The following is a 12,004-nucleotide window of genomic DNA, read 5'->3' as shown; positions in this document are numbered from 1 at the left end:
GACGTCACCAGCAAAGGTAAAAAGACTGCAGCCCCCCCCCACCTCAATGACGGATCCCTCGAGAGACTGCTGGATGTCATGGTGGCCTGCCGGGATGTTCTCTAACTCTGCTCTGGCCGTAGGATGGGTAGCAATGTCACCCAACCCCGGCTCGGGAGGTGGTGGCGTGGTGGTCAGCGTGAACGTCCTGCAGAGGAGGACAGCCACCCAGTACAGCAAAAGGACGAATGATCTCCTCAGTTCCGCCAGGGTAAGTCACTCTTTCTATCCCTCCCAACTTACACGCTCTCAAACCCATTTCACACCCACAGGGCCCTCACTGCCAGTGCAAGGGACATCGCCATTCACCCATATCGTCATTGTCCTCATCCTGTCCATGGGACCACTCACCACCCACATAGGCCAAGCATACTTATCATCTGGTCCAGCAGGAGTCCTGAAATACACTCTCCCTATCTCTATCCATGCAGGATAAACTGGCTCACAACAGGAGGGAAAGGTCACAGACAGGTGGAGGGATGCCAGAATTCGAAGTTCTCTCAGAATTTGAAAACAGAGCCATCCAGCTGGCCGGCGATGACCAGGACCGGTCCTGTGCTGACGGTGAGGTTGGTGTTGCTCAACTAAGTGAGGATCCAGCAGTGCAACATCCGTTTGACAACCATGTATTGAGTGATGTGTCCTCTTTCACAGGCCACTGACATGCACTAATTATCTCCCCTTGCTTTCGCAGGCACAACTGAGAAGCAGCCGACGGAGTCCACAATCCAGAACCTCCAAGCAAGCTCCAAAGAAACCTCTGAAGAGGAATCTGAAGGCACCCTCCTTGAAGCCCCATCACAGCGTTCACCCACATCCTCCACCAGAGCAGAGACATGCACCTTGTTGGGACCTGGCTGTAGAGTAGCCTTGGGATCACAATCTGATGAGCAAATTGCACTTTCGGATCCACAGCAGATGGAGACAGGGACTTCCCATGTACTTGGTAGTAGGAGGACTTCTGGAGGCCAGAATATTGCTGAGTCTGAGACAGATGATTAGCCTCTGGACTTGGTCATGGCATAGTAGTTGGAGCTGTAAAGGCAAGCTAGGGAACAATAGGAAGATATGCACATTGCACTCCTCGGGTTGCAAGGCATGATGGACGAGTCCACCTGCTTTCAGACTAAGGTGATAGCGCCGGCATTGCAACGCACCGAGGTCAACACTGGCAGAATGGTGGCTGCCATGGAGACCTTGCTCTAGGACATCACTCCTACACTGCTGCATAGGCTAAACTCCGTCACTGATACAATAGTTGGCCTCCAACAGTGTGTATGCGAGAGGGGTGCTGGGCAGCTCGATCTCTCACCAGCTACCCCTTCTGCTCAAGGGGTCAGCCAGGGGCCCTCGGGTACCCATAGGGAGGAGGATCAGTAGGTTCACTCCAGGGCCATCCACCCAGGTGACTCTAGGAGTGACCGGTCCATCTGACTCCCTTCTTCCTGTGACCTCTGCAGAACCAGCTTCACAGGTTGAGGAGAGTGCCACCGCCACACAACAGGACCCCGAAAGCAGGCTGTGTCCTCCAAGTCTCAGCCCTCCAGAGGATGGCCTGCCAAAGTCAGCACAGGCAGGGCATCACAGTCAGCAGGCTGCCTCTGCCTCTGCTGTAGATGTCCGTAGAGCACCAAGACGAGTGGCAGGGTTAGGACAGTTAAGGAGAATTAGTCGCACAGCCAGGCATTGGGTGTTAATCACTTGTACATAATGTTCACTATTGTCAATAAACTCCCAAGAATGTCTCCCTGCCTATGGCTCCTTGTCCTGATGAGCAGTGTTCTTGTCACTCAGATGTGAAACCTTTCTGCACAAGATAAATGGCAGGTGTCTCGGTCCAGGGCCTCTTCCCTGTGCTCTGAGTGGCCTTCAGACCACAGTGATGGTCCAGTCTCTAATGATTACTGATGCCTGCATCTCGGCAATGCTGGTCATTGCTGCTAGAATGTGGTGGGCAGGCGCCACAGTTCTCTCATACTGTGTGTACTCTCAGCACCTTTTAAGATGAGGCTGGCCCCCATCACACCAGTATCTGCGACCAGTGACGCTGTGCACCAGCTCTTGAAGGGCTGAGGGTCTGAAGGCGGACAGAGCATCAGATGTGTCTAAAGTTTCATGGCTGCATCTCTGAGATAGCCCTGGTCAGAGCGTAAGCGATCTGCCCTCAGCCAGACAGGAGTCAGACATTCTCAGGGGCTATCTGAAGATCTATGGAGTGTCCTCACTGTATGTTGTCATCATCCTCCTACGATCGAGCGACTATTAGGGCCTCCACTGCATCGCCATAACAGGAACATTCTCTCAGAGGGTATTGGCGCTGTGATAAGCCAGAGTAGAATCAAACATTCACAGCTGTGATGTGAGGCTTTACGGGGACACCTCGCTGCATGTCGCCATCATCCTCCACAAATCTGGCAGCTATGAGGGCCTCGAGTGTGCCTGCCTCGTCTAGCCAGTGCAAGAACCTCATCCCAGTCGTCATCACCACTGAGGACCCCCTCGCCCTCATCCCCGTCGGTGGCGTCCTCATTGGAGGAGACATGCAGCTCCTCCATCTCCTCCTCAGCCAGCTTCTCACCCTGGCACAGCAGGTGACAATGATGGGTGACACCTTCTGTGGACCATATTGCAGGACTCCTGCAGACCGGTCCAGGCACCGGAACCGTGTCTTCAGCATCCTGATGGTCTGCTCCACCAAGTTGCGAGCTGCTGCATGAGCCTCATGATAGCGTCGCTCTGCTGTAGTCTGAGGCCGCCGCATGGATGTAATCAGCCACGGCCTCTGCAAGTAGTCTTTGTCCCCAAGGAGCCAATCCTGCAGCCTCTGTGGACCCTGGAAGACTGCAGGGATATGCGAGTGACTCAGGATGTAGGCATTGTGCACACTCCTTGGAAACTGTGCGCATACCTGCAGGATGCATTTCTGGTGGTTGCGTACCAGTTGCACATTCAGTGAGTGGAAGCCCTTGTGGTTGATGAAGTCCACTGAGTGTAGCGGTAGAGACCTGAGCTCCACATGAGTGCAGTCAATCACACCCTGCACTTGAGGGAATCCTGAGATCAGGGCGAATCCAATGGACTTTGCATCTTGGCTGTCCTGTTCCCGGGCGAAATGCATGAAGTTGTGTGCCTGGAGAAGATAGCATCCATGACCTCAAGGATGCATTTGTGCCTGGTGGATTGTGAAATCCCACAGAGGTCACCTGTGCAGCCCTGAGAAGAGCTACTGGCATAGAAATTGAGCACCGCAGTCACTGTCACAGCCACTGACAGCGGATGCTCTCCATTTCCCCTTGGCGCCAAGTCCTGCAGTAAGTGGCAGACGTGAACCACCAGGTCCCTGGACATGCATGGTCGCTGGCAACACTGGTTCTCAGTCATCTGCAGGAATGGCAGGCTGTGTCTATAGACCTTGGATGTCACTGGGCGCCGACCAGCCATGGCTCGCTGTCACTCCTGGGCAGCGTGTGCAGGAGTCCCTGCTGCCCCTTCATGAGGTTGGTGCTCCTGCCTTTGCGCAGCCAGGTGCCTCAGTCGTTCTCCCCTCTGTCTTCTACGGTCTCTGTAGGCCATCAGGCATACAGCTAGGTTCACCAGGATCTATGATCCTGATGTGGTTCTCTTGCAGCATGAAAAAGAGAAAGAGAGATGTGGTTATCATGGCTGTACTTAGCACCTTTCCTGGCCCTGTGTGACTGCCCCTTAATGCTTCCCGGTAAGTGCTGGTCACCCCTTGGATGGCCAGAGATGAGTGCGCTGCATGGCTGCCCTGTCAACCTGCAACATGGGGGACACTGGTCCAAACCAGGGTGCTGAAATTGCGAGGGGCTGTGAGCGCCTCCAGCAGTGACTGCTACATGGCCAGCTTGGCGTGGCGATTGTACAATGTGTGCAGTCCAACTGCTCCATGGTCCAATAAAGCGGTGGCAGTCTTGAAGTCTGAGATGGGGTAGTGGGCAAGGTATGGAACAGTTGGTCCTTTGGTGCCTCTGTGTTGCTTGTATGGGTGGGCAGGCTAGGAGCCTGATCCCAATCATATCACTGTGGCTGCGCCTGATCTATCTCATTTGTGGAGGCATGGTCAGTTTATACAGGTGTTCCTAATGCATGGCCACTTCTCTTGCTCACCCTGCCCCCCAGCTGTGTGGGGAATGCTGCACCAGGGCCACACACACACACACACACACACACACACACACACACACACACACACACACACACACACACACACACACACACACACACACACCTACCTCTACGGTTGGTCAGCAGTTGCCTCTAAGTTCGGCCAGCATGTGCACCCAGACACCTCCTATCCCCACCTGTGGAGGTAGCTGACTGCGATTGGTTGAAATTTGAGGATCTCACTTGTTTGAATGTAAGATTCAATAATAATCAAAATCTATTTTTTAACAAATTATTCACCACGCCAAAGTGAGTATGTGGCATTGAGTAGCAACATCTACACAGTGACTATTACTGGCTTGGGTCTGCCAAGATTTAATGTACCTCTTGTTTGTGATTAGACATGATGCCTTCCACAATTAAATACTTCCACTGTGTCATGAGTAACGTGCCAGGAATACCAGGAAGACATTCGTTTAGATAATATCACCAACTTTAACTTTAACACCTATGTGTTCTATTGTACTATTGTCGTTGACATCTTTTGATGATCTGCTTCTATCACTGCTTGTTTGTCCCTACAACCACACCCCACCCCCCCCTCCACCTCTCTCTCTCTCTCTATCTCTCCGCCCCCCACACACACACCTTAAACCAGCTTATATTTCAACTCTTTCTTGGACTCGAACTCAAGTTCTGTCGAAGGGTCATGAGGACTCGAAACGTCAACTCTTTTCTTCTCAGCCGATGCTGCCAGACCTGCTGAGTTTTTCCAGGTAATTATATTCAAACAAGTTGACCTCACATTATCAGGCCAAGTGTGTTCTTTTGTAATAGGCACCCACAGCACCTGAAGTTGCATATTGGCCCCATAGTGCCATGTACAGGAATAAATGCTTATATTCAAGGCATTTAAAAAGTTTAGTTAAGTATATCTTGCTTATATAATATTGTGTTTTCTAAACCTTCAGCGCTGAACTTCTGTGCTTTATAAAGAAAAATCACTGGTTAGCCTTTATCAGGAGTATTGAGGACAATTCTGGGCACTCTCTTCAGGAAAAATCTAAAAGCTTAGAGAGGGCGTAGAGGAGGTTTATCTGGGATGTGGGGCTTCATTTACAAGGTTAAAATAGGTGAGACTGTTCTCCCTGGAACAGAAAAGTTTAAGAGCTGACCTACTAGATGCTTTCAAGATCCCACTGCCTTTGTTGAGAGGCTTTGATAGAGTAGATAGAGAAAAGATACTCCCCCTGGTGAGTGTCATTAACCAGAAGTCACAGATTTAAAGTAATTGGCAAAAAAACCTAGAGGGGAGATGAGGAAAAATGTTTTCCAAGAAGGGGTCATACGGACACGAAACATTAACTCTGTTTCTCTCTCCACAGATGCTGCTAGACCTGCTGAGTTTTTCCAGAATTTTCGGTTTTTCCATATTTCCAGCATCTGCAGTAGCTTGCTTTTATTTTTCCAGTGTGGTGTTGGGATCAGGAACGCTAACTGAAAAGGTGGTGGGATCTGAGTCCATAAATAATTTTACAATGGAGTTGAGAAGGAACTTGAGGATGGGGATCTTACAGGAATGAGCATAACTGGACTTTCAAAGTGACAGCACAGGCCAATGGGCAAATGATTTCCTGTGCTGTTTTAAAAAAAAAATGGACAGAATGCAGAATTCAATTCTCAAAATATTGTTGAAAAAGTTTTGCAACATCTTCTGTAGTAAAACAGTAATGGGCTTTGTGTTCTTTTTAAATCTATGGCCGTATTTAATTGTCAACATAAGTTTTTTTTCGAGGAATCGAGCCTTGTCAAACAGAACCAACCTCAACATGGCTAAAACCTGCAGTTGATAGTGCTGTAGGTATAACATTTGTTGTATTACAACAGTATTCAAAGGGAATCAATTATGAATTTGTCATGCATAACAATAAACTGATTTAATCGCTTTAGACCTTTTCAGTTTCAGAAAAGTGAAGATAAGCCATAATCAGTGTGTTTATTTTAAATGTATTTTACAATATTTAGTTTGCAAGGAAGTGTAATTCCTCCTTACCAATGGTGAAGAGTCAAAGTCTGACTGCTCTACCTGGAACCAAGTGCATGTCCCATGCAGAGGGAGGCCAGCAAAGACATACAACCTCATATACCAGCCTCTCAGGTCATCCTGCCACTTTGAACTTGGGTAAGTGAAGAATAATTTTTAAAATGTATCCATTTGTTTTTAGTCTTTTTTCCCCCTGCATGTTATGTTAAATGGAAGATATTTTCTCGCAGTTTAGATAAAATATTTTCACCATCTTGATCTTTTGAACATTGTTGACCAGATAATTTGTTTCAGCACTGAGCTTCCAACTAGTTATCCTTTGTTGGATGGTTGGGTTATTTATTGCAGTGTGTGTCAGTCTGTGATTTGTGCCAAAGTTTTCAGTGTAGTTAAGCAATCTAATGTAATACAGTAATAATGGAGAATTTATTTTTCATCTTTACAGTTCATGAGTTGAAACAAATCATCAAAGAATAGTTTGTCAAATCTTTCATAATTTCCTGGAGCTGTTAACAATTAGAGAGTGTAAAACTCTGGTTACATTTGTAAGAATGGCTAAACAATCCTAATCTACACAAATAATTAACCAAACCTTACTGAACTTAGCCCTTGATCACATACATTTGATTTAGATGGTAGGTTTCTCGCACTCCTTTCCTCCTCCCCTGTCATCAGAGCAATCAGAGTAAAGTGAATACAATGCCATGAGAGTAAAATTCATATTGTAATATGAAGTGACAGACTGTAATAATGAGCTATGAAATCCAAAAATTTGGACAAAAACCACGTAAAGCACTATGAACAAACACGTTAAACCTCCATGTCCTGGCTCTTTATTTGCTAGTCTTTATTGGGAAGCACAGTCTAGCTCATTGCAGATCTTTGTTTTACTCAAGGAAGATCAGTATATGATTTAGACAAATAATTTATAATCTTCAGAAGCATAAACTGTCTATAGTTTAGTCAGTAATGTAAAGCCATTGTATTTGTAGAAAGTACAACTGATAATCCTTTCCCCTTTTTTCCCCCCTCTTCCCTCATTGATCTAGGTGCTACTCCACAGGATTTTATTAATGTAAATCAGACCCAGCAAGAGGCCAAAAAGAGGGCTAATTTGACATTTTTTCTAGATTCTACAGACCAACTGGTACCAGACCAGGTCTCTGGCAACCACCAGTTCAGTGTTATGCCCTCTGTGGAACCATTTTCTCCAGTCAGTGAGACAACAATTAGTACTCCAGTTAGCCATGGTGAGGACTCTTCGGGTGAAGTACAAGATGAGGGATCAAGTGAAATGGATGATGGACCAGAGTATTTGGCTATCGGAAATCTGGGACGGAAGGATCGCAGCTCAAGTCAGTTCAGCAATAGTTCCTCCTCTTGTTCTGGAGGTTCACAGAAACTAGTTCCGTTGTCAGATCAAGTTCCTAAAATGACTGTTAGCTATAGTGAATCTCGACTGAATCTCCCAAGATGCTCCAGCTTCTCTGAAACCCAGAATCTGGAACGACAGGGCAGTTTCAAGAAAAGCCATATCCGATCTCATTCTGATACTGGTATAGCAACAACAAAGACATCAGGTATAGTGAATTTTAATTCAAGGATTTATATATCAACATTTGCTTGCTGCAAGATACGTTGAGTAGAATTTTTTCTTTTTAATTTCATCTTGTGCTAACCAAAAGGAGAGGAGATGGAAAATGTACTAATTGGCAGCTCCCACAATGGATGGCGTTGGTACTGAGACCTGTAGATCATTTAATTCCCTGGCCTGCATTTCATCCTCTGGTTGAAAGAAGATCAAGTTCAGCCGTACATTAAGCCTTGCAGTGCCTGGGCTAGAAAGGAGCAAAATCAATCCAAATTCCTACTCCTAATGTCTGTCCAGTGACACCTGTAGGCTTGTGCACCGTTCCACAAAGTTAATTGATTTTGACAGATGTCAGCAAAGAAAATATGTAGAACTGTTGGCTCAGACTTTTCTTTCAGTGTTAGTTTCAGAGCAGTGTTGGTGCAGGCCTGAGAAAGTTTTCTTGTTTTTTCAACTTGTAGCATATGACCAAGGAGGTTTTAAAAAACAAGAACAAATGCTGAAAAATCTCCCCCCCAGTGAACTATCTTGCATATTAAGTAACTGAACAAAAATGTTTATCTATGTTTATTTGCAATTATTTTGCTGCCTTTGCAAAACATTGAACATCTGTTGTTATACAATTTGTAATGAAAACCAGCCAGCCAGATTGTTGCAATATTTGTGTATCATGACCAATTTTTGAATTCTAATCTAAATTGACGTTTGTCCTTGGCCTTGCTGTAGAAGCAGGTTTCATAGTCTTGGCTTGGTCATTTGGAGGAGGGATAGAAAACCAAAGAAAGGTGCCTTCTTGCATACTGAAGGTGATACTTCGTGGCAAGTCAGCCAAAATTTGATGCTAACTGGGTGGTATAGGTTAATGGATGAGTTACACAATATTGCAGCATTGGCCCAAGAAAGATGGGGGAGGGCAGGGAGCAGAGGGGGAGATCATCTATTGGCACTAATCTCTAATCTTTCTGTCTTGTAACCTTTCATTTCCCAATTTTTATTCTTCGGCTTTCTCAAGGAGACCTCCGGAAAATCACTGTTATAGTAGAGGACCCAGTGGAAGGTTTGCAAATGGCTGTCATAAATTTCATTTTCAAGATGATGAAACAGCATGCAGTCTTCATTGTAATTAACAGTACCAGCACTCAGTTTAATCATATGTGAAGTGCAGAAATGGAACTGGTTGGTGGTCTATTTTTTTGAGGTTGCTTCAGCCAATAAAATTCCCCCATCACCTTTACCTTTTTTCTGTGATAATTATCATTACCTCAAAAGTCAATTTTTACATTTTTGTAAAAAAAAAAGGGTGTGTGGAAAAGTTGTTAATATAGCTTTCCGATAGAAGTGAGAATAAATCTCTTCATCCAGGTAATTGGACTTTATATTAGAAGAAAAGTTACATTTTATAATATAATTAAATATGCATTTTGTCTACATTATGTCCATATTCAGGCCTGCACAATCCACAACTGAAGTATGTGTGGGTTCAATATTATGTGTTTGTTTTACTTGTGCTGACACTGTTAGGAAATTGTGTACGTGCACATGCTCACACATGCCTGTCCTAATGGCAGATGTATAAAATAGTAAAACAGTAATTCTTTCCTTTTGTGGGGGAAAAAATTGCAACGAGAGCATTTGTAGGCAATCATAATTTAAAAAGGATTTTGCATAAAGTGAAAGATTTTCTCCAAAAATTTATTCCATTTTCCCAGTAAAAGGGAAATTTTCCAAAGATCTTTCAGTATATGAAAAAAGTAGAGACAAGAAGCCTTTGCAGGGTTAGCTATCAATGTTATGATCAATTTAGAATCTATAGTGATAAAAACCAAAAAAACTGCGGATGCTGGAAATCCAAAACAAAAACAGAATTACCTGGAAAAACTCAGTAGGTCTGGCAGCATCGGCGGAGAAGAAAAGACTTGACGTTTCGAGTCTTCATGACCCTTCGACAGAACTTGAGTGAATCCAAGAAAGGGGTGAAATATAAGTTGGTTTAAGGTGTGTGTGTGTGTGTATGTTGTGGCGGGGGGGTGGTTTGGGTGGGGGGAGAGAAGTGGTGGGGGTTGGTGTGGTTGTAGGGACAAACAAGCAGTGATAGAAGCAGATCATCAAAAGATGTCACAGACAACAGAACAAAAAAACACATAGGTATTAAAGTTGGTGATATTATCTAAACGAATGTGCTAATTAAGAATGGATGGTAGGGCACTCAAGGTATAGCTCTAGTGGGGGTGGGGGGAGCATAAAAGACTTAAAAATATTTAAAAATAATGGAAATAGGTGGGAAAAGAAAAATCTATATAATTTATTGGAAAAAACAAAAGGAAGGGGGAAACAGAAAGGGGGTGGGGATGGAGGAGGGAGCTCAAGACCTAAAGTTGTTGAATTCAATATTCAGTCCGGAAGGCTGTAAAGTGCCTAGTCAGAAGGTGAGGTGTTGTTCCTCTAGTTTGCGTTGGGCTTCAATGGAACAATGCAGCAAGCCAAGGACAGACATGTGGGCAAGAGAGCAGGGTGGAGTGTTAAAATGGCAAGCGACAGGGAGGTTTGGGTCATTCTTGCGGACAGACCGCAGATGTTCTGCAAAGCGGTCGCCCAGTTTACGTTTGATCTCTCCAGTGTAGAGGAGACCGCATTGGGAGCAACGAATGCAGTAGACTAAGTTGGGGGAAATGCAAGTGAAATGCTGCTTCACTTGAAAGGAGTGTTTGGGCCCTTGGACGGTGAGGAGAGAGGAAGTGAAGGGGCAGGTGTTGCATCTTTTGCATGGGCATGGGGTGGTGCCATAGGAGGGGGTTGAGGAGTAGGGGGTGATGGAGGAGTGGACCAGGGTGTCCCGGAGGGAGCGATCCCTACGGAATGCCGATAGGGGGGGTGAAGGGAAGATGTGTTTGGTGGTGGCATCATGCTGGAGTTGGCGGAAATGGCGGAGGATGATCCTTTGAATGCGGAGGCTGGTGGGGTGATAAGTGAGGACAAGGGGGACCCTATCATGTTTCTGGGAGGGAGGAGAAGGCGTGAGGGCGGATGCACGGGAGATGGGCCGGACACGGTTGAGGGTCCTGTCAACGACCGTGGGTGGAAAAACTCGGTTAAGGAAGTTCTGTCGAAGGGTTATGAGGACTCAACGTCAACTCTTTTCTTCTCCGCCGATGCTGCCAGACCTCCTGAGTTTTTCCAGGTAATTCTGTTTTTGTTTTAGAACCTATAGTGCTTTGTGGGGTTTTTTGGTTTGATCCTTGGAGAGAAAAATGCCCCAGTTGGCTTTTTCCCCTTTGTGCCACTTTCAAGGTGGAAAATTTAAGTGAAGAATTGTAGGTACAAACTTTGTTCCATCGATGGGTGGTGCAACTTGTTGGAACACCAATGACTTTTTCATAATTTGAAATGCAGCTTTGAGGTAAGCTTTAAAAATAAAAATACACTTACTGTATGTTTTAAACTCTCATTAAAGGAAGAATAATGTGATTTAGGCATTATTGGTTGATAATGGAGCCCCTGGTTTCAACAGTTGAAAGTAATATGCTTGTGGCATGGTGGTGACAGCAGTGCCACAAGCGGTGCTTAGAAAAAGATCTGTTTTTGAAGTGGTTTTCTGAGGCCACTCCAGACAAGGCAGAACTACCTAAAGTGAACATAAGCAACTGGAGCAGCTACTTTTGAATAGTTGGTGACTGAACTCTACAGTTTTATTATTGCTAGCCTATACAAACTTTAGAAGACCAGAAATATGGCTGTGATGCTACACAATGCACTTAGACCATTATCAACAAGTAAGAAATTCATGCGCAATGTAAATAGATTGCAGTTCTGATTAATACAGGACCTACCACATTGTAGACCCGTTTCCAGCATAAACGAGTCATAATATTTCTTTTGGTTTTATCTCCGAGGCTATCAAATGGGTGTGATTAGAATCTAGATGCTGCTGTCAAACAGGAATTTCTTGATGCACTGCTTTGGCTGACAGGTGCCTCCTGAAATTAAAATAATTTGTTTTATTACTTTAGTAACTGCAGAATTACTGCTAAAGTAAATCTGATAAGGTTTCATTGTTGGCTGTTAAATGATTGTTTAAAAAGACACTGTCTTGAAGTTACTCATTTCAAGGTGCTGAGGCTGCATGTTCCCATCCTCTGATCTAATAGAATCCACTTGTATCTACTGAAAACACTGAATGGAAGCCCTTGAAAAAGATTTCAATGTTA

At 45.1% G+C, this 12,004-nt stretch overlaps 1 protein-coding gene across 5 annotated transcripts in view; it reads left to right on the top strand.

Annotated features, from left to right (window-relative positions):
- The window catches only part of rubcn (rubicon autophagy regulator), a 61,996-nt gene that overhangs the window by 13,997 nt on the left and 35,995 nt on the right, over positions 1 to 12,004 (top strand). For all 5 annotated transcript variants that reach the window (XR_005946253.1, XM_041214123.1, XM_041214113.1 and 2 more), the window contains 2 exons: positions 6,190 to 6,346; positions 7,258 to 7,788. Coding sequence is in view for 4 of the 5 variants with exons in the window: in XM_041214123.1 (XP_041070057.1) it covers positions 6,190 to 6,346; positions 7,258 to 7,788 (688 nt within the window). In the remaining variant the exon portion in view is untranslated. The remainder of the gene's footprint in view (positions 1 to 6,189; positions 6,347 to 7,257; positions 7,789 to 12,004) is intronic.

The sequence above is a fragment of the Carcharodon carcharias genome, chromosome 2, assembly GCF_017639515.1.
Source record: "Carcharodon carcharias isolate sCarCar2 chromosome 2, sCarCar2.pri, whole genome shotgun sequence".
Lineage (NCBI taxonomy): Eukaryota > Metazoa > Chordata > Chondrichthyes > Lamniformes > Lamnidae > Carcharodon > Carcharodon carcharias.
Note: the sequence above shows the minus strand (reverse complement) of the source record. Positions and strands in the feature narration are given on the sequence as shown.